Genomic DNA, 25,562 nt, shown 5'->3' on the forward strand with positions numbered 1-25,562 from the left:
AAAACTGAACAGTACGGGGCACAATGCAGCAGGAAAAGGGCTTACTGAATGAAAAGTATGAACATAAATTCATATCATGCCAAAAGCATATATTCAAGCCTAGCTTTCATTAAAATACAAAAGTACTTTCCTCTAGAAAAATACTAAAGTCCTTGGATATAACAATACACGTGCGGTGTGTGTGAATTAACATGGTAGATGTCATATCAATTAACTCATGTGTAATGTGTTGCGATTTAAAAAAGCCACTTCTGCATGGTTGAAGCTTTTGTGATCTTATATGCAAAGAGAAAGGTAAAATAAAAATATCAACCTTGCTCACATTATTCATGTTTGTGTTGATCCTTTTTCTAAGTGTATTTTAATTTGATCTTTGTGTCAGGCTATAGGAAACACCGTACCTCTTATGAACAGTTATGCTACAGAAGTCCTTTTTGGGAATTTGGGTTCAATCACACTTGGAATTAATATGGAAATTTATTTTGCTATAAAATATGAACATTGCGGCCACAAAGAGTGTTAATTTTCTTCCAGTTGATTAAAGGAAATTCTCCATGAACCCAAGTTTGACCACTTTGTTCCTTTGCTATAGGGTACAGTTCTTTAATTTACTAGGTGAAACCCCACGCATTATTGCGGGAATTAGTATGATAACAATAAAAAAATAACGTGTAAGATAGCTAAATAACATCAGATTAAGTAAATTAATGTGATTTATAATAATTTAAATTTAAATAGTATGCAGAATGGTGATTCAAACGTAAAAAATAAGGTGGTATGACTTTATGGAAGAAGAAAAGTAGGGAGATAGTTTGGACCGTAGATTAATCATCTAAATTCTAAAAACAATTGATGATATGACTTAATTAGAGGAAAAATTGAAAAATATAATTCGAACCATATATTAATCATTTAAGCAATAACTAAGTGAGGATGAGCTATATAAGTATATAGGATATCATAAAACATAATAAAGAAATACATTGGAACATTATGTGAATTATGTTAGATAATAATTTAACATGTTTGTATTTAAAAAGCTTTTAAATTATAAAAACTATAAAGATATCATGTTTGCTTGATGTTTAAATGTGATGATTGTTAGTGGATAATGATGTGCCATCTTATTAGTGGATGATGATGTGGCATCTTTGCATGTTAAGCTTAAGGAATTAGTGGGGAATAACTTTATAGTAAGATATGATTAGTGTACAGTGAATGATACTGTGTAAATTTTCATCTTTACATGAGCTAATTTGTGTGTGTTTTTAAATGCATGCAGTGTCTTGTCTCTTATTGTACAATGGTGACCACAAGGTTATATCTATACTAATATATAAAAAGGAGGAGTTGTACCTCTCCAATCCTACTGGTGAAATCACCTGGATCAATCTCTACCGTCCATCCGCCATCTGATCTAATCTCATACGTCCATTATCCTCCTAACTGTGCACAGCGATGAGCGATTCCACATATTCAGAAATCAAGCGATGACTACGCCGCACAAATCCCCACCGCCTCCTCCGCCCCCTCGCTCCTCCCCGCCGCGACAACTTCGCCCCCCAAATCGCCCCCGCCTCCTCGCTCCTCCCTCCTCCCCCGCTGCCTCCTCGCTCCTCCTCGCTGCCCGGCGAATCCCCGCGCCTCCTCGCTTCTCCTCCACACCCACGAATCCCCGCCGTCTCCTCGCTCCGTGCGCATCCTCCCTCCTCCTCGCGACGGGGCAACGAGGTCGTCCCCTTCCTCTGCCACCCCCGCTGCCCAAGCCGGAGATTAGGTCATCCCCAGCCACCGCCGGAGCCGTGGTCTTCCCTGGAGCCGACGTCGTCCCCAGTTGCCGCTGGAGCCGAGTTCTTCCCCATCCGCGGTGGCCGCCGAAGTCCACCTCTGCCCCCGACGAAGTCGAGGTCTTCCCCAACCGCGGCCTGCCCCCGCCAGCGCTTGAATACACTCAACCGATCCAACATCCTCCACTTGCGCCGGCGAGAGCCTTCCTCCACTCCAGCGCCTCACCGTACACTCCACCGTAGCTCGGTCATCCTTAGTCGCACACCGATACACGAAGGCGAGGTCGGAGCCCCTGGTGCCGCCACGAGCGAGAGGCAATTCGCCGTTGCGGCCGCACTCGTCGCGCAAATACCGGAACGCAAGTGGTCCCTTTCCTGCCGCCGCAAGCGAGGAGTTGCGTCGCTACATGCACCCCCAAGGTCTTCCTCCACCGATCTGTCCTGTAACTACAACGATTGGCTACAACTCTTGTTCATCGCAATCCCTTTTCTTGTTCCTTCTAGCTTTACAAATTTTGAGGGAGATTGAAGGCGACCTGTCCGGGTTCAGGTTCTGCTTGGCGCATATGTTCTGCATGAATACAATACGCAGAACAAACTCATGATTGGTTCCTCGGCCTTGCTAGGAACATGCAAATGCTGATGTGATGTTTTGGTTGCTCAGATCCATCAGTGGGATTTCATCAACGACAAACATTGATAATGGTTCTGACAATATTCATGTATAGTGGTTCGATCTACATTAGGTAGTACTCTGGATCAATTGAATGCTCAAAAAAATATTAATCAACATTTGTGATCTGAATGTAATAAAGTTTATCACGACTCACCTTTGCAGCTCGGCCCGGTAATGCAGGAAGCTTTACATCACCATCGCTTGCAGTGACAAGTAAATAATACACATCATGTTCGCTTCTTTTGCAAAGCTATTATGCCGCTGCCAGTTAATTGCTAATTGTATATCTCTGAAATTAATTTATACAGATCGATGGTATGTAACAGCTTTTAAGCTTGTGATTTCTTCACTATATATCATGTACTGTTTGAGTTAACTAATTCTAATTTACTGGCAAACACCGTAGGGAATACCACTAATTTAAGTGCTCTCGAGTTAAAGAAGATAGCAAGCTCGGATGAGGTACGCTTTGCTCAATTGTAAGCAGTAGCAAGCTAAGGTTCAACAGAACCATGAGTACAAGCAGCGGAAGGATGCATCAATCTACAACTGCCACAGGTGATGTAATGCTCTCAAATTTTTTGCAAAAGAAAAAAAAAAACCTGAAGCGGTGCCACCCGTAATGACATTTGTGCACCAAGTATTTCACTGCAGTTTTACTGCAATATTCAGGGTTTGCATTCTAGAAATTGGGGTTTTTTCCGTGGGGGGAGGGGGCGAAAGAACCAAAATCACTGAATTTATTTGAAAAATTGATGAATTTTGAATGATTTAGAATAAGCTTTGACCAAATTCACAAAAACATGAAAAAGGGAGAAATTTCGGGTGAGATATATGCTTGCCGGTGGAGAGGGGGCAAAATTTTGAAAATTTTGTTCCGAAATTGCAATCACGGGCAAGATTTCCCTAATCACAATTTCCCCATTGCAATGTTGAGCTTGCTTTTAGCTGTCACTCTAGCTGGTAATCACTTAATTTCGGATTTGTTTCAACGGTTGGTTTGACATGAGCCTATCAGGTTGAAATGTCCTCAAGCTTAAATGTAAGCGTCTCTTTCAGTTTGTATGTATGCACATATAACTCCATAGGTCAAGAGAGTTTTATTCTAGCAGACTTAAATATAAGTGAATATCCCCTTTGTATATACCAATGATCAATTTTGGAGCTCAGGACAATGGAATTATGGCTTCATTTCCTTAAAAAGTGCATCAGTTGAATCCAGTGTATATTCTACAAGTTATAAGCATGGATTTTGATGTTTCTCCTCTGATAATTTGCATTGTTTTTGGGAAGTTTGAATATTTGCTTTGTGCTGATGACTTCTAATTACTAATGATGTAATTCATAAATTTTATCCATCAGCATATGCTTGCTTGGACGGTTTGTTATTTCTTTTTATTTGGACATACGTAGTTTGCTTGAAAAATTTGATGTGGCTAAAAGAGCATTTGGTTTCTTAGGAAGATGCCTGATGCTAATGTCTTCTCAAGCTTTTGGATTGTAAGGTGCTTTTCATGTTTTTAATCCAGTGCTACTATCCATGTTTTAAATCCTTTTCATCACCATTGTGGATATATTATTTATTTGTAGCTTCACGAAAAAAGTGTGGACTCCAGGATTAAATTAAATCTTAAAAAGATATACACTATTCCAATTTCAGATTATGCCTTTTCCATGATTTGATATGTTTCCCTTTTTCCAGTCTAATAGTGGAACCCTTTCCTTGTGGGAATTCCATGAAAGATATTGGTCTCCAGATTTTAAGATTGGTAGATCCTTTCGTGGCTGCCACTTCAACTGCAGGTGTGTGCATAGTTTAGCAATATGACCACTTTAGATTAAATATTGTGGTCAAGGAAAATATAGAGGCGTTTTGACAAATGTTAGTGTTTCTGGAATGTTCACATTTGCTATCTACTTTTTTACTTCAATTAAGGCAACTATAGACAATATTCTTTTTGAAATTATATGTGATGACCATTTCTTACAAGTGAAATGGATGTAAATTTGTGTTTTGTAGATCACGTGAACTTCTGTGGACTCACGGCAGGAGCTGTATACACCTCATTGGTGATCATGTAAATGCTATTTTTAGTTGCTGGCCATGAGGGATATATTTGAAGTATTGTTGGTGAAGATCTGAGTCTTTTTTCCTGATAAGATATTGTAGGCTGTGGGGTTTAATTCAATACCATAAATACAAATATCTTGCTTTGAGCTTTTCAAGTGTTTATCAAGCTATGACAAATTATATGTTTGGTATTGTTAGCTGCTTTGCATTTTTTTATTGTTTAAAGGAGTATGTTAAGTTACATTATAGTACATATAGTTCTTAAACTTTTTAGTATGTTGTATATTTTGCCTGACATATATTACAGGAAAATGCAAGAAATTTGAAGTGTTTTTATATGATTACTATAGTTAATATAGGAAACGTGCATTGCACGTGCACGATTACTAGTGTTAGTATAGGTCCCCACATGTTCAATGTGAAAACTCTGCGAAATTTTATAGACCCAACTGCAATTAATCAATGAACCGAGGTCAATACGAGTCATATCGTGCTGATATCAGCGGTGTTAACGGGACGGAAAACACGATCGAAGATGATTATGTCCGTCTGCCTGATGAAATTGTCATTGGTTATGCAAACATTGAAGATTCAGTGAACGCACTGATTGAATATGTGAATATGTGTTCCCCTCACTTAATGATGAGAGATATACGACCTCCGTGGAATATATGAGCACATGGGCCATTCTCTCAACAGAAAATGATTTCGTGGATAAGCTGAACAGGAAGATGATCGACAGGTTTCCTGGCGAGGAAAAGATTTACCATAGCTTTGATTCTGTCGATGATGATTCCCAAAATAACTACCCTTTGGATTTTCTTAACACGATAACTCCAAATGGCCTCCCTCCACATGAGCTGAAAGTTGACCTTGCCATGCTATTCTCCTCCGCAACCTTGATCCTAACAATGGATTATGCAATGGAACAAGATTAATGATCAGGGCATTCCAAGACAATGCAATTGATGCTGAAATTGTTGGTGGACATCATGCACGAAAAAGGGTGTTCATACCAAGGATCCCTCTATCTCCTTCAGATGATATTTCCCTTTCTTTCAAGTTTAAGAGAAAGCAATTTCCAATACATCTAAGTTTCGCAATGACAATTAATAAATCACAGGGACAAACCATCCCAAATATCGGTATCTATCTTCCAGAGCCTGTATTCTCGCATGGGCAACTTTATGTTGCATTATCAAGAAGGGTGTCGAGAAAAAGACAAGGATTTTGGCAAAGCCTAAAAAAGAAGTGCACCCCAAAGAAGGAGCACAAGTCACTATGATGTTATATCTTTTTCAATTTGAGTTATCAAATGTCACCCCATAGCATTAGCATGGGCATGTAATAGAAAAATAATTATAATATGAAAATGCACTATATTATATAAAAAAATATCACCCACTAGTGATGCGTTATAATGACGCAGATATATACACACAAGCACACCACATACAGAAATGACGCTTGTGAGATGAATAAATATTGATATCAACGCCATTGTAAATTATTTTGCGTGTCACGGATATATGCATTATATATCATATTATTATGCATTATGACTTAAGACACATATATGCGCATTATCATATATCTTTAATATAATATTATTATGCATTATGACATGGGGCACAGATATATGCATTATATATCTGCATCAATTGGTATATCATATTATTATACTTTATGTTAAATATATTTGATGTACGAAGTAAATTGAATTAAAGCTCAAATGTATAGTTCATATAGTAATATTTTTTGCTAACATGAAAATTTTAAAAATTATTAAAGACAAATAGAGTTAAACCATAGCGTTTAGAGTTACACCGTAGCGTTTAGCACGGGCATATTACTAGTCTTCTCTGGGCGACTAGGCGAGCACGGCTGCGGAGAGGCGGCGTCGGCGGAAGAGAGCGGCGGCGGCGGTGGGCAAACGCGGTTGCGGATGGGGAGAGGCGGCGCCGACGATTCTGCGCCGCTCGGCCTTGTCGTCATCGGCGGCTCCGGGCACGGACCTCATCGTCGGCGTTGGCGGCGGGGGTGGCCTCTCCGGCGGCGGCAGTGGCGGGGAGGGGATGGCTCCTCTGGCTGCGACGGCGCGGGAGAGGCCGGCGGTGAGGGCGCGGAGAGGCCGGCGGCGAGGGCGTATGAGGAGGAAGGCGCCGTCCGCGGTTTGCTGCTGCTTTCCCTTCAACGTCGTCGAGCTCGTCGTCCTCGCGGCCGTCCGCGTCCCCGCCACACTCTGCCGCTACGCCGTCCGAGGTGGACGCCGCCGCTGCGTCCGCTCCGCGAAGCGGAAGGAGATGGGCGAGCTCCTCGCCCTGGATGTCGCCTCCTCGAGGTCGCTGGCCGCCGCGGCCGCCAAGGCCAGGAAGGTAGAGGCCGAGTTCCCGGGCACGCCCATGGCCGAACACCTCGGGTAGGAGGAGGCGGCACGGCAGAAGTCGGGACTGCAGGCGGCGCTGCACCGGGTGGCACGCTTGCTCTCTGGCGCCGGGGAAGACACCCCCCCCCCCCCCCCCCCCGGGCGCCGACCACCGCGTGCTACTCTCCGTCCTCGCTTGCCCGCTCTCCCCCGTCCCCATCCTCCCCCCGCCATGTATGTTCTTGATCATGTTCTCTGCTTCGTCTTCGTCGTCTATGCGAAGCTTGGTTTGGTTTGCTTATGGTTGGTTGGTTGTTGGTGGTGCGTGCAGGTGGCGTCGTCGGCGCAGTACATCGTGATGTGGCAGCTGGCGCCCAGCATGTGGATCGTCGATTATTTTGCCGATTATTTTGTTATTTTGGTGCTCGTCGTCGGGATGCCGATTATCTCCATTCCTGATGGCGCCGTCGTTCTTGGCGAGGCCCAGCGGGAGGCTCGTCGTGCTCCGGCCGGGAAGTTGCCTACGAAGGAGACGGCGACTAGCAGCAGCACCAGCCATTGGCCTCGTCGCCGGCGACAACCTCACCGTCCCGCTCCGCTGCGCCTGCCCCTCGCTGCCACAGTTCGCCGTGGTGGTGGCCGCGGCGCTTGACGCTCGTCACGACATGGCCTGCACAAGAGGAGAGAAGTGAGAGAGAGAAAAGGAGAGACGACGTGGACACCTGACATGTGGGGCCCACGTGAGTCCCACGCTGACTCAGCCGTCACGTAGACCAAAACCGAGGTCAAAACCACCAAAGGATCCCGGGTGACCGGTTTTATATAGTTAAGGGATCCAACATATATGGTTCTGCGGTTCGAGGACGATTTTGTATCCCAATGAAAAGTTGAGAGATCTTCGGTGCAGTTTTTCCTACCTGTTTTAATATAGCAAGAGTTTATTTTGCCTCTCTCAACTATAAGCCGAGTCGCCTAGTCTGATTCTTGTCCACCGGATACAGAGACCTTCTCAGTGGTTTATTACGAGGTGGTTTTGGTTGATGTAGTGTCTACGCGGTACGTTGATTTGGTATCCATCTAACGTGATATCTACATTGCATACGTACACGTTATGCTCAATGGGCGTGGATGTGGGTCTAATTTTTCCCCCATTGACACGTAGCCGAGTTTTATATTTGCTGGTGGATAACGCATACCTGATCTAGTATATGTCATATGTGTATAGCTGTTTTTCCCCCAATCTATCGTACCTCTTCCTCATTGGCCCATTTAATTAGACATTATTGGCAACTTTTTTGATAAGTTGATAAGCACGATCGTAGCACCTAACGCCTTGCGTGATCCTAGAGTCGCCAACTACCTCAATCTAGCAAAAGCTAAACCAAGATGGGTTTTGATAACTAAACCGGCTAGTGGAGCCGATTCTAGATAACTACCCGTCTCGTGGGCAAAACGAAAGGTTTTCAGGACAAACCTACGAAGAGGTGTCGCACTCTCGCAACGGCGGTGGACGATTTACGGCGCAAATCGACAAAGATGGATAAACTAAGAGAAAAATAAAATCAATATGAAAAACGATTCGATTGATTGATTGTAGATTGGATAGTTACAATTGAACCGACCATGTCCCTTATATAGGGGTTGGTCTTGTCCTCTACAGGCCCTCCTCCACGTCCAACTCAGGATAGAATCCAAAGGAAACCTGAAACATGCCTTCCCGAGCAAGGAAACCCAAGATTTGACGAAAACAGATCCGGACTCGGACTCTGCCTGTCTGACCGGCCACACACCGCCGGTCTGACCGGCCCTCACTCGGCGGTCTGACCGGCCAACACTCCCAATCAGAGGAAACCAGCAGACTTCCAAACTTTGACAATTTTCCCTATTTTATCTCTAGGTGCCAAATTTGGGTGTAAACAGACATCGATGTCGATCCTTGGATGCTTGAAAATTAAAGTGATAACTAAACTAGCTTGTTAATTGTGTTGCTCTTTTTGATTGTACTAGATGAAACCAGTGTGTTACAGAATGTAAGATTGTAAGATAGATTTGGTTTTGTAGCTAAAAAACGTAGCTATACTAGATGAAACCATGTGTATTCATACGATAATATTGTGGAATAATGATGGAAGTAGAATGTTAGATAATTTTGGCTTTGTATAGTTATTTGCATCTTTGAACAATCATTTAAAAAACTATAAATAATTGAGATGGTGTGCTCTATAACAATTTAGATCAAACATATATTGATCATCTAAAGGCAAAACTAAGGTGATATAATTTTATAAGTGAGGTAAAAAGGAGACAAATCGGATCATAAATTATTGAGTGAATTGCACTTTGGACTGTAATTTTTATCCAAGTTTCGGTTTGGATTAGGTGGTTTTACAAAAGATTCAAACTGGACTAGTTTTCTTCTCCATCTCTCCTCTTCCTACTGGTTTTTTCTTCATTGAGATGGTGCCATGGATCAACCCGTGCAAGAACATAACTAGGATTTCTTCTCTCGGATCTGTTCCTAGGGAGCGTATCCTATGCACACAGGCCCTCGCGTGTACACACCGTGTACACCAACTAAAAATTATCACAAAAATTTCTAGGAAAATTCATACATGTACTTTCAATAGTATTACATCTACGTGCAAAGTCGCATCTTCAAATTCATTCTACATAGAGAATAACAAAAAAGATAAAATTCTGACAAAATTGCAACCTTAAAACTGTCAGATTTTTTGTTTTTTTTTGTTACGGCTAAAATATAATGAATTTGACGTTAAGATTTTAACCCTAGGTGTAATACAATTGAAAGTATGTGTATGATTTTTTCTAGATTTTTTTTATGACATTTTTTAGTTGGTGTGCACGTGTGTACACGTGAGGGCCTGTGTGCATATGATATGTTGCCCTGTTTCTAAGCTCGAACTCACAAAATCAAGTCAAAAGGCAGCTCACTGCTGTAGTTATTGCCTGTGAGCTCACAATCAAGTGATTTTTCTCAGCTCACATGACTTTGGTGGGAGAAAAGGAGCCAAAAAAATAAAATCAAGGTGTTGGATGGTCAAGATAGAGTGTTTGACTGGTGTGTTTACTTGCTGGTGAGCTAATGAAATCAAGGAGTGAGTGGCAGCAAAGTAGGTTAAAGGCAAGGAACACAATTACACAAAGGATGGTCCAATGTAAAAACTTTGACAATAATAAATCTAAAGTATAGCTACGTTTAGTTATCACTTTGACAATAATAGATTTTTGTCCAAAGTAAAAACTTCAAACATATTATAATTCAAAGTGAAACTTTGACAATAATAAATCACCTAAAGTATTATTCACTCTAAATTATTCTTTATCGAAATAGCTAGCAAGAAAAGAAAATATAATTGACTAAAATTATTAGGGATGTACTATACATAATTATACGATACTTATATTATTAAAACCCATTAGGTTGCCCATAAGGGGGGTCGTCAGGCATGGTCATGTTATTGGTTTTTGAGTGCTTAGCCTAGCACCCTATTAATCTGCTTGTGGAAGGACCAATATTTTGGGGAATGGTCCAAGGGAGCATTGGTTCTGGTGACATAGGGTGAGAAAGGACATCGTATTTCGCGCGCACGCTTCCCAAACTAAACAGTATGTTTTTTGCAAAAAATTTCTATAGGAAAGTTATTTTAAAAAATCATATTAATCTATTTTCAAAATTTAAAATAGTTAATACGTAATTAATTATATGCTAATGGCTCACCTCGTTTTGCTTATCTTACTAATTTTCTTATTCTCCTCCTCCTCAAACTCACCTTAAGGATGCTAGGTGTGGGTTGGATACACCCTGCTCTGCTGTAGCCTTGAAGTGGTGTGTTGCAAATAAATGTAAGCAGCGAGCAAACATTTATACTCCACTCTCTATAGGGCTATTGTCTCCATATATTCCTAGATAGTACGCATGTTGCCACAGAATGTTAGCGTGTAACGTGCAGTATAAAATTACATGAGAAACAACTATTCTTGTAGGGTAGAGAAACTATGGTAATCTGAACTGTTAAAATGCCATCATGTTAAAAATAATAAGTTATGATGTAATTTCTAGTGATGGCTTCTAAAGTTCAAATGCGTTATTCTTTTTAGATTACTTCAGATTATATGTTTTCTAAAAAGTTTTTTTTCAACTATATTGCTTATTATACCACTACTTTTAATCTATTTAAAGTTTTTTCAAAGAATATTTAGTTTATCCTTACAATCAATTGGGAAGATAGTATGTGACAATAATTATTACCTGATTATATTTCTATACGATTTGGAAAACATATCTTTAAGCTATTTTAAGTTATTTTAAAAAATATTTAATTTATCCCTATAATCAAGTAGATAATCTGAGCCAACAATTGAAATTATCGATTGGGATTATACAAAAGATAAAATCTAGGTGCACCTAAACTCTTACCAACACCACATATTATGTTGTGAGTACATGTAGATTTTTATATATTTAAATTAAACGGTTGAGATTATTGTTTGGAAGAGTTTTATAAAGAAAAACTTTGTTTGTACGTGTACCAGTGCTTTTGATAGATAGATTATGACATGCCGGTTGAATTTTATTGGGTACATGAGTCCATCCAACAAAGGGCGGTGCCTCTCCATGACGCCCGCACACCGTCCAGTGTGCGTGCGTGTCCAGTGTGGGTGCGTGTCTGCCTGCGTGCAAGTTGCTCCGTAGCTGTGAAGCCCCGAAGCCCCTCCGCGGCCGGCGGGAGTTAGAGATCGCGTGCAGTGATGGGGATCTGTGCTTTGGACTTTGGGAGGCTGGCCATGGGCCAAGCACAAGATGCCAATCGAAACGCAAAACCGAACCATACCGACCACCACCCAGTGATAATGCGCCATTGTTTCTTTTCTTTTTTTCCCCCTCACAAACACCGTGAGAATTTACTATTTGTCACTGTACTAAAATACCGGTGCTCAAATATCACTCTTCCAAATATTCATTCCCAAATACCACTCGGGTCTTCATGTCAGCCTCACTTTTATTTGAATGTAAAGTAAGGCTGACATGTGGCCCTAGGTGATATTTGAGAATAAAAATTCGAGAGAATGGTATTTGAGCACTACTCCCTCCGTCCCATAATATAAGGGATTTTAAGTTTTGTTTGTACTGTTTGACCACTCATCTTATTCAAAAAATTTGTGCAAATGTAGAATACGAAAAATTGTACTTAAAGTACTTTGATAATAAAGTAAGTAACAAAAAATAAATAATAATTTTAAATTTTTTTGAATAAGACGAATGGTCAAACAGTATAAACAAAAACTCAAAATCTCTTATATTATGGAACGGAGGGAGTAGCATTTTGGTAGAGAGGCAAATAGTAAATTCTCCCCACAAACGCGGGATGTTGGTCATTCGTCTTATTTAACTTTTGATCATTCGTCTTATTTAAAAAATTAAAAAATTATTATTTATTTTGTTTGTGATTTTCTCTATTATCAAAAACACTTTAAGTATGACTTATCATTTTTCATATTTGGACCAATTTTTCAAATAAAACGAATGGTCAAACATCGTAAGAAAAAAGTCAAAGTGACCATTATTTTGGGACGGATGTAGTAGTTAATTGATGGATTTGGTTATTGGCAATACGATCTAAATTCTTATACTCCCTTCCTCTTGTCATTAATATATACTTCCTTCATTTTAAAATAATTCCTAGTTACGAATCTGGATGTAGACGAATTTGGACATAGCCTACATTTAAATTCGTAGCTAGGAATTTATTTATTTTGAGACAATATGGTGTATAGTGTTCTAAGACTATTTTATGAAACATTTTAAAACTTTAACAACTAAAAATGTGTCCTAATATAACCTAGTATATACTTTAACAATTAAGGTCATGGGCCCACGTGGCCACAGTGCCACACTCCGCACGCAACAACTCAACAAGGGTTGTGTTTAGTTCACACTAAAATTGAAAGTTTAGTTGAAATTGGAACGATGTGATGGAAAAGTTGGAAGTTTTTGTGTGTAGGAAAGTTTTGATGTGATGGAAAAGTTGGAAGTTTGAAGAATTATTTTGGAACTAAACACAGCGAAGAAGCATCACCATTTTTGAAACAAAAGAACCATCACCATTTACTATTTATTTTGGGGATGGCTAAATAACTGGTACAGATTTTTAGATCAAAATCATGCAAATTACTTATCTTTGAAATTGCTTTGTGATTCTTGTTCTAACTATCCTAGAAAATCTCATACAGCTCCGACGATACCTTTTCTAACTTCGGGGACCTCTATGAAAGTAATGGAGTTAAGGTTTAGGGTCTCGGAATTAGGGTAGGGGTGAGACAGGGTAGGGAGAGGGAGGGGGGAGGAGGCTGCCAGTTTGGGGAAAAAGAAGAGGAAGGGAGAGGAGCCCGTTTGGAGGGCCTCAACGGCACCGTTGAGCCCTTCCAGCCAGCCAGCGAGTCCGGACTGCGGTGGTGGAGGCGGTGCAGATTGGGTGCTAGTGAGCGTAGGCAGCGCGAGGGGGCATCAGGAGATTGAGAAGAAGGACAAGGGTTTTATTGTTTGGTTGTTCATTATAAAATTTAAGCAATCTGAAGGTTTATAATTTGCAAAATTTCTATAGGGTTTCAGTTAAATGGTGTCCTATTTATATTTACTTCATTGAAGTTTCGGGCAATATAAATGATCTACAATAACCATATTTATTATTATTATTATTATTTTCTTAAACTATATATTTTACAAAGAAATAAAAATATAGTACGGAGTAATATACAATAGAGTATTTCGGTCACACTCACAAATCTTCTACTAATTCTCTCCCTGTCCCATAGTGCAAAGCGCACACATGTTCTAGATTGAAGTGTTAAAACATTGATTTGATGTTCTATAGTTATAGGGTGATTTGTTTTCTATAAACAATATATAATTTAATAAATCATAAGCTAGATATTAGTTTTGGAGTCTACATGACGTTTTATGTTTGGCAACGCCTTAATTAATGCGAAATATGAAATATATTTTTTTTCTAAAAAAAATTAAATCCTGATATTTTTTATAACAAATCAATAATTTAACACCTTTATATTTGACTGTACAAATCAAGAACATCATTTCTTTTTTCTTGAGATCGTATTTTCTATAGATCGAAGTTACTCTCTCCGTTTCACAATGTAAGTCATTCTAGCATTTCATATATTCATATCAATGTTAATGAATTTAGACATATATTTCTATTTATATTCATTAACATCAATATAAATATGAGAAATGTTAGAATAACTTATATTGTGAAACGGAGAAAGTAGCATTATTGATTAATTGATTTATTTCTTTCTGCTTTACCCGGTCGCCAGAACAGAACGGGACGCGAGAGTACACCGAAAGAAACCAACTCGTGTCCATCCATCCGTCTCGGTCGCTCCTCTAGCCCAGGCTTCGCTTCCGTCTCGCCCAAATCGGCGCACCACCACCGCCCCGCCGTCCACGAATCGAACCGACCGGAGAGATCTCGCGATCCCCTCCCCACCCCTTCCTGCGCCGGTGGCGATCATGTCCACGGCGGCGCGGCGCGGCCACCCGCCGCCGCACGAGAACGGCGTGGGCGGGCACGCCGACGACGAGCCAGACGAGGACGGCGAGGAGGAGGAGGAGGAGGAGGGGGAGGGGGAGGTGGAGGATGATGAGGAGGAGGAGCCGCGGCTCAAGTACCAGCGGCTGGGCGGGAGCGTCCCCGCGATCGTCTCCACCGACGCCGCCGCGGCCATCGCCGTCGCCGACCGCATGGTCGCGCTCGGCACGCACAACGGCACCCTCCACATCCTCGACTTCCAGGGTAATCAGGTATCGTACCCACCTCTTTCCCTTCACGCATAGCTCGTAGGGCGGTCGCTTGCTTTGTGGGATTGGGATTTCTGGTAGGATACCGTGGAATTGGATCGTCTCGTCTCTGCGACCTGTAGCATTGGTCTACTGAATTCGATTTGGTTGTAGAAAACTGTTAACCTATTGTTTGTGGAAGAGACGTCACAAAGGTGAAATTCTGTTTGGAGACACCTGAAATATAGATTTTGCAGAGAATATATATTTTAAGGATTGTGCTAGACTGAGGAATATGGTTCAGTGTAAAATGTTTTCACGTTGTTGGAGGGGATTACCTCTGGTGACCTAAAAAATCTAGGAGGACTAGGATTGTCTGCTAAATATCGGATTTAACCAAGCTGAGGTGGCTGTGCATTTAACAACATTGACACAGAAATTTCAATAAATGGAGATTGCCCATAGCTTCCTTCGGCCTGAAATCATGTGATGGAGCACTATCAGTAATGACCATGGCCTGCTTAGAAAATAACATTGTCATCCATTAATTCAATACTTTTGCAGGTAAAGGAAATTGCTGCTCACACAGCAACTATCAACGACATCAGTTTTGATGCAGACGGTGAATATATAGGAAGCTGCTCTGATGATGGGACTGTAGTAATAAGCAGCCTCTTCACTGATGAAAAACTGAAGTTTGAGTACCATCGACCCATGAAAGCAATTGCCTTAGACCCTAATTATTACAACAACTATAGAAGGTTCGCTACAGGGGGTTTAGCAGGTCAAGTACTTGTGCTGACAAAAAAGTCGTGGGGAGGTGGCTACCATAAAAAGGTGCACTTCTTCTCATTGTCCTACAAGAAAATCAAATTGATCTGGTGATTTCAAATGGTTGTGTGAGTCTCCTTACATACAGGTTCTGCGTGATGGCGAAGGACCAATCCATTCTATGAAATGGAGGACAGACCTCCTTGCCTGGGCTAACGATGCAGGGGTAAAAGTGCATGATATGAAGACAGACAAAGGAATCGCGTTTATAGAGAGGCCAAAAGGAATTCCTCGGCCAGAGTTTTTACTTCCTCAGTTGGTCTGGCAGGTAATGCACATTTATTTATGCGAACACTATACTTTTTTATACCAAGTATGGCTCATTTGGAACATTTCAATTTGGTCGACATTAAAAATATGCACAGTTAGGGATCATTTTTTTTTCCTTTCAGCAAATAGTTAGTAGAATACAAAGGATATTACAGAAAAGAAACATCATTTCATTCTGGCAAACATATACCAAAAGAATATATGGTGCAGCAGGAAAAAGTTTCTTGTACATTGAAAGCTTTAGGATTGATTTTTTTTCTTCCAATCTAGTTTAGTCAGATATAAGGAACTAATGGTTTTAAACCTAAAGGAAAAGGTATATGATAGACATGTTTTCATTGTTAGTCATTTCTGGGAGCATTATATGTGTTTTATTTGCTCAGAAGTAAGTTTATAGTCACTTTGCTGTTAATATATCTGATTCTTTTGGGTTCTCATTTTCAATGAAATTGTACATGGCATACTGACTGGTTTGCATATTCAGGATGATACCATCTTAGTTATTGGATGGGGAACAAGTGTCAAGATTGCAGCAATTCGAACAGATTCATCTCAAGGACTCAATGGCATACAGAGGAGTATCACTGCAAGTAATGAGAAGTACGTGGATATTGTGGGTTCGTTCCAAACAGGCTATCACATATCCGGGATTGCTCCATTTGGTGATCTTTTAGTTGTGCTTGCATATATTCCAGAGGAGGAAGACAGAGAAAACAGTTTTAGCAATTCTGTTCCTTCACGTCAGGTAATCATGATGGCTTGTCCTTTGCACTGCACTCTGTAAATCTATTTTTCTCCTTTATTGTGTCATGACCCGAGGTCATGACGGGATAAACACCGCCGGGAAGATAGCCGGGCGGCGTCGTCTCCTGGAGAAGGGATGTAGATTTAGGCTAGGGAGAAGAACATTATTGGGAGAGAGAGATTAGATTAACTGATATTCATTGCTTAACTTGAGATGAATACAATCCATCCCTTGTATAGAGATGATATGACTTGACCCTTAAGAAACTAACTCAAACTAACTCTATCTAATCCTATCCTATCTCCTAACCAACTGCTACAGTACTCGTGGTACTGTTTATCCGCTAGGACTTGGCCTCGTGGGCCTCGGCCTCTCTGCCCAACGCCTATGACATATTGTGCACCAGATTCCTTTTCTTATGAAGTGATGCTGTTCCCACATTTACCTTTTTCGTTATGTTTGAACACTTTGTAGGGAACTGCCCAGCGTCCAGAAATACATCTTGTATCATGGAAAAATGATGAACTTACCACAGATGCTCTTCCTATTCATGGTTATGAGCATTATAAGGCAAAGGATTATGCTCTTGCTCATGCTCCTTTCTCAGGTTTAATGAAATGTGCTTTAACAGTGAATGAACTTCTCTTTTCTTCTTCACTGAAACTTTTCTAATGAAGGAATTTTATTGTTATATTTTTACCACCCAGGAAGCAGCAATGCAGGTGGACAGTGGGCTGCTGGTGATGAACCTTTATATTACATTGTATCTCCTAAAGATATAGTGGTCGCAAAGCCAAGGTTTGTAATGTTGCAAAACAAAGGATTATATTAGCTTCTAAGTTCTGCAATTGCAAATGAAAGAAGGCAATAATTGATTGAGCAAAACTTCTCTTTTTGAAAATGTGATCTTCCTTCGTCATATTTTCTCTGATTGTAATCTTGAAGAACTCCATTAGTCCTTCAATTTTCTGCATTATTTAATTGTGATACACATGTAAGCTTGGCTACTTGCAGTAGATCACTTCAGTTGCATATCTGATTCTGTGGCATTTAATTTTCTTCTAACTACAAGTAGCATACGTAGAACAATACTAAGCTAGTTTCTTCTGATAATTTCCAGCCTATTTGTGTTTCTGAGCTTTTTATAAGGACATGGCAAAATTTCATTTCGGAAAATGTTGTATCTTTATATTTCTACTGATATAATATGTGCTTTCAAATTAGAGATGCTGAAGACCATATTTCTTGGCTTCTTCAACATGGTTGGCATGAAAAGGCATTGGCTGCAGTTGAAGCAGGACAAGGACGAACCGAGCTTCTTGATGAGGTAAAGTAGAAACAGTTCGAGTTTGAACAGTAAATGAATAATGGTATGCATTATCTGCTTGATGATGAGGATGCTACCCTTATTGTTTAGGAACCTTCAAGTAGACACCTTTAAGGTCCATTATGGCAACTGAGGTCCCCATCCCCTTCTATAGTTTTGTTGGCGATTATCACGTTCACAATATTGAGCATTTTAGCTGAAAACAATGGGACCTGTATCATGTACCAATAGGTGTTTATATTTAAGCTGGCTCGTCTTTAGACTATTGTTGTCATGAGTTAAGGTGGTCCTAACAATGTGAACAACAAATACATTCTGAAATTCTATGCATATTTTAGAAGTTTGCTTCCTATCTTATATATATTATGCTGGTCTGATGCATATTTTAGAAGTTGACAGCACTTCAACAACATAACCCAGTCAGTATCTTATGAGCCCATTTTTTTAGGAAGGACGACCTCAGCTATTAGGAAATCTAACCACATAATAGCTAGGAACATTATTGAAATTTTGTTCATGCCATCTTATGTCAGGTGGGTTCGAGATACCTTGATCATTTGATAATTGAAAGAAAATATGCTGAAGCTGCACGCCTCTGTCCAAAATTGTTGCGAGGATCTCCTTCAGCATGGGAGAGGTGAGAAAAAAAGAAGTGTTGATATACATTGTATCCTTCATCATACGATCTGGAACAAACACAGGAGCATTATGAGATTTTGATGTGCATTGTTTGTTTTAGTTGATCACTAGTATATCTACTGACCATAACTTTTTTTGTGCCACAGGTGGGTCTTTCACTTTGCCCATCTTCGCCAACTTGCTGTATTAGTTCCTTACATACCTACAGAGAATCCTCAGCTGAGTGATACAGCTTACGAGGTGCCATTACTTCTTTCTATTTTGCTTGCTTGCTCTTTACAACACCTCTGATTCTAATACTAATTCTAATTGGTTTATGTAGGTTGCTCTTGTAGCTTTAACTACCAATCCTTCTTTTCATGAACTTCTCTTGACAACTGTAAAAAAATGGCCACCTACATTATACTCCGCTTCACCTGTCATATCTGCAATTGAGCCACAGCTAAATTCCTCTTCAATGACTGATTCATTAAAAGAGGTATGGAAACATTTTCTTAATGAATGTAAGACTTACACAGTATTTTTGAGCTCTTTGACATCTTGGTTCTGTTTGCCATGTAGGCTTTAGCTGAATTGTATGTCATCAACAGTCAATATGACAAGGCCCTTTCTCTGTATGCTGAAGTAAGTATTACCTAACTTGTAGTTAAAAGGTTCACATTGCATTAAATTAATAGAATTTTGTTTTATTACCTGTATTGTTGACCCAACCTCATTTCATTCAGCTTTTGAAGCCAGAAGTATTCGAATTTATTGAGAAGCACAACTTGCATGATGCCATTCATGACAAGGTATGGTTAAAATTCCCAAATGTAGGATAAAACTGATCTCACTTGACTTTTTTTTTCAAGTTTGCATTTGTGAATTGTCAAGTGTCATGGTAGCAATTGTCTAATAATGGTACTTACATATGGTTACAATGTAGTTGAACATGATAATATATTTTAGACAGAGACAGGCTTCAATAACCTCCATATATTCACTTATGGGCCTTGCGTATTTCGCAGGTTGTCAATCTTATGATATTGGATAGTAAAAGAACTGTAAACCTATTGATCCAGCATCGTGATACGATCCCCCCGAATGAAGTTGTAGGACAGTTGTTGCATGCTAGTAAAAGTTGTGACAAAAGACATTTGTTGCATCTGTATTTACATGCTCTGTTTGAGACAGACATGAATGCTGGAAAAGACTATCATGACATGCAGGTATGCTGATTCTTCTGTGAACAAGCAGTCTTTATCATACTGTTCACCTCCTGCCCATTTGCCCTATTTCTGTAGCTCTAGTTTTTGTATTAGTATAACAGCTAACCACATTACACTTTGTGTTGTAGGTGGAGCTTTATGCAGAGTATGAGCCAAGGATGCTAATACCCTTCCTCCGTACCAGTCAGCATTACAGGCTTGACAAGGTCATAAACTCATAATTCTCAAAAGAGAAAAAAAGCATTCATTATCTTGAGAAGGATGAGTAATGAATGACATGTGGTTATTTCAGGCATATGAAATCTTTGCACAAAAAGAGCTTGTACGGGAGCAAGTTTTTGTGCTTGGTCGTATGGGAAATGCAAAGGAAGCTCTCTCTACAATTATAAACAAATTGGAAGATATTCAGGAGGTCCTAATGTGGTTATGATCATTTTGTTAAAAATTTGGGGCTAGACTAGCAATTCTAGACTGTGGTTGGATTGCAATAACAGTAACCTTGGATGCAGGCCGTTGAATTTGTGATGGAGCAACACGATGATGAGTTATGGGAGGAATTGATAAGACAGTGCCTCCAAAAACCTGAGATGGTAATTGAGCTGTGTATTCTGTTCAATACTCTTGACACTGATGTTCCTTCTGTTTATTCATTGCATTTTGTAACCGTTGAGCAGGTTGGAATGCTGTTGGAACATACTGTTGGCAATCTTGATCCTTTGTACATTGTTAGTTTGGTTCCTGATGGGCTAGAAATACCAAGGTAAATGTGCCAAAATTTGTTTCGTTCAAAGATAATGAGAACCTACCCCCAAAAAAAAAAACATCACATATACACCTTACGAAACGAATTTCTATCATCAGATGATCAGAACAAATTATTAGCTATGACCATCACTCAGTTTATTATAATAATTATAGGGCTATATTGACACTGTAGAATAGAGATGCTACAACTTTATTTAATCCAATCCTTCTCTTCCCTGGTTCAAGTGTTCATTGAAATATTACGCTTTTGATAGGTTGCGGGATCGCCTTGTGAAAATTGTGACAGACTATCGAACAGAAACTTCATTAAGACATGGGTGCAATGATATACTTAAGGTTAGTGTTAGTATTCAAGAAAAAGATATACTTAAGGTTAGTTGTCTATTTATTACCCCACATCTATCTTGACGTTTGATGACCCTGCCATGTACAGGCTGATTGCGTAAACCTTTTGGTAAAATATTATCACGAGGCTCGGCGTGGAGTCTACATGGCTAGTATGGACGAGGAGGTGACAGGAACTAGGGTTGCTGAAGGATCTTCACGAGCAAACGAGAGATCATCAAGTTTACGAGCTTTAGAGATCAAATCCAGAACAAGGTGTGGTGCTCGGTGTTGCTTGTGCTTTGATCCTTTGTCGATTCAGGACATCTCTGTCATCGTGTTCTACTGCTGCCACGCATATCACACGTCTTGCCTCGAAGGCGGGTTGGACTTGATGAAATCGAACAGTAGTACTCAGGACAGCGACGAGGATGATGAAGGTACCCCATCAGGCGAGTCTCGAATGCGCTGTGTATTGTGTACTACAGCTGCTGCATAATAACTTATTTCGTAACGAGTAGTCCATATCCATGTGTTGTGTTGTAAGTTTGAGCCTTGTAATTAGCGTGTTATTCTGGCGTGATAAATATGTACAATAGGTTAATTCTTTGGGGGGAAGCCATATCCTCAGCAAGAGGAGTTTTGTGTAGATTTGACAGATATGTTGATTACTTGAGCAAAGTTGTACGGCACTTTTCTTAATGCCACGAGTGCCAGACCATTGGAAGTTCATTCCGATTCTTATCCATGTTCTTTGTTTGCCACGAGTGCACGTGTAACTATGTAAGGAATAATTGTACCTGGTGCTACAAAGATTAATTGTTTAAAGTTGCGTTGTACTCGGTTCTATTTTGAAAAAAAAAGGACATTCAAGTAATGAACCTCTTAAATCGCGAATTCGCTAGTAAGGTCCCTTGAGTTGGAACCTACCTATCCGTTAGGCCGGTGGAACCTACCTATCTGTTGGGCTATTGGGCTGTGTTCTTTTCGGTGAGTTCTGCTAAATGGTGGTTTTTTTTTTAAAAAAATATATACGAAAGTTGCTTTACAAAAATCATACTAACCCTTATTAAAAAAATTAAGTACTTAAATTAATTAATTATATGCTGTTCCATTTTACATGCATGGAAGGTGAGTTCCCAACCTCAACTCCCGAATACAGCCGATTCAACGTCCATCCGTGTTAAGTCTCAGAAATATTAAGGCCATTAATCTTTGGATGTGGTTATAGAGATAGGGTTCAGAAAAAATTAAACCTCCTAAATCACATGAAAGTAACTTGTCGAGCCATGGGAGCTGTAAGCTGAACAACCAATTTTGATTTGCGTTGATTCCTTTTCGCGATCTATTGCAATTTTCTACATTTCTCTGATCTCAAACTACTATAGTGAAAATAAAAAAAAAATCCTTCATATATTTACACATGAATACATGATTAACGCGGGAACTGCTATACAACGGGATCTCATCCAAACGGGATGATACCAAGCAAGTAGCCGATTTCGATACCTATTGGTGTTGGATTTTATACCTTATAGGTATATTAACTAATACCTCATCGGTACCAACCGATACCCGTATGGTCTCTGCCTGACCACTTAAATTATTATCTCCTGTGACTCCTTTGTATGAGTTTGATATATTATCTTCCTCATTTCATCTTGATTCTGGATATGATATGATAGTTCCTACTAACCGTTCGAATGAAGGAATTTCAGATAAACTAATTCATTTCCGGCTTTCGGCAAGAATTTGGAAAAATTATGGCGTACCAATGGAGGCCATTGTAATATATTTCCACCGTCTTCAAAATTTTGCATAGCTAGAAGAAATTTCAGCTGGCTACTAGACTATTCTCGATTTGTTATGATGACGCTAAAAACTGGCTTAACTGCTTCAACGCACCAGAAGAAGTGAAAAAAATATATTCAAAACTTCTAAAGCAAATATTTTCTCGTATTAGCACTGTTGTGAATTGCGAGTGCCCGATCTAACATTTGCTAACAGTAACACTATAGAGCCTGTTCTGGTTCAACTTACTTACCCCTAATTTTATTTTTCTAACAGCTTTCAGCTGTTTTCCAAATGTATTGTTGATTTCATCCACAAATATATTTTGTCACTAATTTTAAGAGGTGCATTTTTGTGGTTGAGACAATGTCAGCATTTTGCAATCATCAAACACAATGAAGTACGGTGTACTTAAAGCTCTCTTAGTTTGTTCTACAAATTTGAATGTTCTCTTCATAAGTTCTGCACGCTCAACAAAATACGAAATGAATTCTGAAGAGAAAAGGAGCATATATAGTAGCCCATGAGCACAGTTTTGGTCCTAGCATGTGAATGAAAATTATTTGAACATAGAATCAATCGACAACTTAACAGCATGTCAACATTATGCTCAAGCTTCTTATATATTTCAAACTCAAAAGGATAACCCATGGTTCCCTCTATTAAACCATGGAAACTATATGTCTACATCCAATCAACTAGTTTTCAAGGCAGGAACTAAGGCAGCAGGATATACATTCGAGTTAATTACTAGAAGATAAATTCATTGTAGAATCAGAAAATTTAGACCAATCAGGCTAAGATGCGGCACACCATTACACCCAGAAGATCTACAGCTCCAGTCACCACATAAGACAATCATTCTTTGGTCCGATTAAAAATTACCATTGCCAAATATCTGCAAAATATAACCCCCTACTCAAACTCCTCAAGTCCTTGTCCCCTTCTACACTCTGCAAAATAGACCATTGTATAAGACATGGCAAGCTTCCTAAAAATATTTGTTCAGAAAAACAATCTACTACTACTTGCAGATAGGAATTGGTTTAAATAGCCTACATACTTGCAGGGGTAAGCAAAACAATGACGGAGCAGCACCAGCGTATGCTACAGACCACAGAAAAACTGTGGCTGTTCCACATGAGCACCACCATGCCTCCCGAAGAACGCATGGTTGACAAGGCTTTCTTTCAAACAATGCCTCATAGCACATGGAAGCATGTTATCCAAATGGATTTTCTCCCGCAAATTCCCCTTGGTGTCACACAGAAACAAGAACACAGAGCTCTGAATGTAGACCAGAATTTCCCCACGATGACATACGATTTTCCATGAAAAGAAACCTTCCCTTGCAATGCTCCTCATTCTCGCCACGGGCAATTTAACGTGGTACCTCAACGACCAGACCTCCGTCTCATAGTCCTGAAGAACCCAGAGTTTGGCCATACCTTGAGTCACAATGCCAATGCCAAGCATACCACCATCAATCTCAACCAAATGTGCACCATAACCATCAACATTTGGAGAAACCATCCACCTGAAGGACTCAGCCACCGTGTCGAAAACGAGTATTGCGTCTTCCGGTTTACGGAGGTGCCAGTGCAGGCAGCCATGGAGCAACACGGGTGGGAGAAAGCCGATCTCATCAATCCAGAACACGGGTGGGAGAAATGCCTCAGGTAATCCAATGCGCCGCGGCTTCTCCGACGAGCCGACCGCGAGGATGCAGACGGCATCGGGATACTTCCATTTGAGGACGCGGTACTCGCCGTCGCCGGAAGATGGGTGCGGGTACAGGGTGACCTGGCTGCCGCCGCCGGTGAGGGCTGGGAGTGGCGTCACCTGGCGCGTGGCCGGGTTGCAGATGTAGAAGGCGCGGCCGGAGACGAAGAGGAGGAGCCCGTCGAAGGAGGAGTGGATCTTGAAGCTCTGGTGTTGGCGGTAGTCGCTGAAGCCGAGGACGCGGCGGCGCTCGGCGGGTGCCGGATGAGGTCGACGGAATCCACGGCGGCGTCGGCGTCGGCGGCGGCGCCGCTCCTCCACCTCGCGCAGCCAAAGACGAGCGGGCGCGGCGGCTGGTGGCGGTGGTGGGCGAGGAGGAAGTCGGCGGAGGTGGCCAGGCGGCGCCAGTCGCGGCACACGGCGTGGCAGCGGAGGAGCCCCCTCGCCGGGAGGCGGGCCAAGATCTCCCACACGAGCTCGTCGGGGAGGACGGGACCGGCCGCGGCGCTGAGTAGTCTCGCCCTTTTCGCCATGGCCGCCGCGCCCCTACTCCGATGAAGTCGGCGACTCGCGACGGGGAAATTGTCTTAGGGCAAACTGACCTAGCTACCGTGATTGAGAGAGACGGAGATTGATCTTGTTTTCGTGCAGCCGCATTAACCTTAATTAATCCTAATCTCTTCCTCCTCCTCGGTTTCCTCGCAACGAATTCCGCCTTGGTCTCCTCCCCTGCCGCGCCCAGCGCGCCGATCGCCGATCCCCCCCCCCCCCTCCTCCTCCTCCCACATTATCTTCTCCAAGCCGCCGGAGACACCGCCGCTGTGTCACGTCGGGAGAGATGGCCCAACCGCATAGGTTGAAGAACGGAGGAAGGCGCATTCTTGAAAGACACGACTCGTGAAGAAGGAAATGGACTCCATGGAATGTAAGTACTGGCGTGAGTGACTGGCAGGTGGGGCCCTGAGGACGAGTGCGTGTGTGGGAAGAAAAAATTTTGAAATAATACTGTTTATCGATTGATTGTGCAAAAATATACCGGATAGCGAAGGATTTGTGGAAATAAACCAGAGCGATACCACCGATGTTCGCTCCTGGAAAGTGCGATAGCGTGGCGAAATCGCTATATGAAAGAGTGATAGCGAAGTTGAGCTGGCGCTCTCGCGCAAACGAGACGCGAGACCGCAGCGGTATCGCGCCCGCGACTACCTCGGGCGGAGCCATC

At 41.1% G+C, this 25,562-nt stretch overlaps 2 protein-coding genes, 1 long non-coding RNA gene and 1 pseudogene across 8 annotated transcripts; 3 read left to right on the plus strand and 1 right to left on the minus strand.

The window, feature by feature from the left end:
* Positions 1-1,519: 1,519 nt before the first annotated feature.
* LOC127772033 (uncharacterized) lies at positions 1,520-4,800 on the plus strand. Of its 5 annotated transcripts, XR_008017263.1 has the most exons (7): positions 1,520-2,207; positions 2,292-2,533; positions 2,626-2,778; positions 2,870-3,021; positions 3,924-3,968; positions 4,166-4,266; positions 4,484-4,800. It is a non-coding gene; the product is annotated as an uncharacterized LOC127772033 (long non-coding RNA). The 5 variants fall into 5 exon arrangements; XR_008017264.1 differs by having other exon boundaries at positions 2,870-3,968; XR_008017262.1 differs by lacking the exon at positions 3,924-3,968.
* Positions 4,801-6,304: 1,504 nt separating this feature from the next.
* Positions 6,305-7,870, plus strand: LOC127771849 (uncharacterized). The gene is made up of 2 exons (XM_052297791.1): positions 6,305-7,133; positions 7,231-7,870. Exons 1-2 carry the CDS (start codon positions 6,480-6,482, stop codon positions 7,549-7,551), a joined length of 975 nt encoding a protein of 324 aa, XP_052153751.1. The 5' UTR covers positions 6,305-6,479; the 3' UTR covers positions 7,552-7,870.
* Positions 7,871-14,287: 6,417 nt separating this feature from the next.
* LOC127771126 (vacuolar protein sorting-associated protein 41 homolog) lies at positions 14,288-21,559 on the plus strand. Of its 2 annotated transcripts, none has more exons than XM_052296955.1 (19): positions 14,288-14,742; positions 15,283-15,555; positions 15,638-15,817; positions 16,304-16,564; positions 17,039-17,171; positions 17,272-17,362; positions 17,789-17,891; positions 18,425-18,528; positions 18,677-18,770; positions 18,853-19,008; positions 19,092-19,154; positions 19,256-19,321; positions 19,538-19,738; positions 19,867-19,944; positions 20,031-20,150; positions 20,248-20,328; positions 20,413-20,498; positions 20,758-20,875; positions 20,937-21,559. In XM_052296955.1, exons 1-19 carry the CDS (start codon positions 14,452-14,454, stop codon positions 21,324-21,326), a joined length of 2,889 nt encoding a protein of 962 aa, XP_052152915.1. In that variant the 5' UTR covers positions 14,288-14,451; the 3' UTR covers positions 21,327-21,559. The 2 variants fall into 2 exon arrangements, with proteins under 2 accessions (XP_052152915.1, XP_052152916.1); XM_052296956.1 differs by having other exon boundaries at positions 14,290-14,742; positions 20,758-20,839.
* A 1,018-nt stretch (positions 21,560-22,577) lies between these two features.
* On the minus strand, positions 22,578-25,214 carry LOC127769908 (F-box protein At5g49610-like; annotated as a pseudogene).
* Positions 25,215-25,562: the final 348 nt, after the last annotated feature.

Source organism: Oryza glaberrima, chromosome 4 (assembly GCF_000147395.1).
Source record: "Oryza glaberrima chromosome 4, OglaRS2, whole genome shotgun sequence".
Classification (NCBI taxonomy): Eukaryota; Viridiplantae; Streptophyta; class Magnoliopsida; order Poales; family Poaceae; genus Oryza; species Oryza glaberrima.

Bases quoted from the DNA above. Each gene is read 5' to 3' on its own strand.
- LOC127771126 (XM_052296955.1), top strand. From the start codon at position 14,452: ATGTCCACGGCGGCGCGGCGCGGCCACCCGCCGCCGCACGAGAACGGC. The intron at 20,151-20,247 runs GTCCTAATGTGG...CCTTGGATGCAG, and splicing joins AATTGGAAGATATTCAGGAG to GCCGTTGAATTTGTGATGGA. The intron at 20,329-20,412 runs GTAATTGAGCTG...ACCGTTGAGCAG, and splicing joins GCCTCCAAAAACCTGAGATG to GTTGGAATGCTGTTGGAACA.
- LOC127771849 (XM_052297791.1), top strand. From the start codon at position 6,480: ATGGGGAGAGGCGGCGCCGACGATTCTGCGCCGCTCGGCCTTGTCGTC. The intron at 7,134-7,230 runs GTATGTTCTTGA...TGGTGCGTGCAG, and splicing joins CCCCATCCTCCCCCCGCCAT to GTGGCGTCGTCGGCGCAGTA.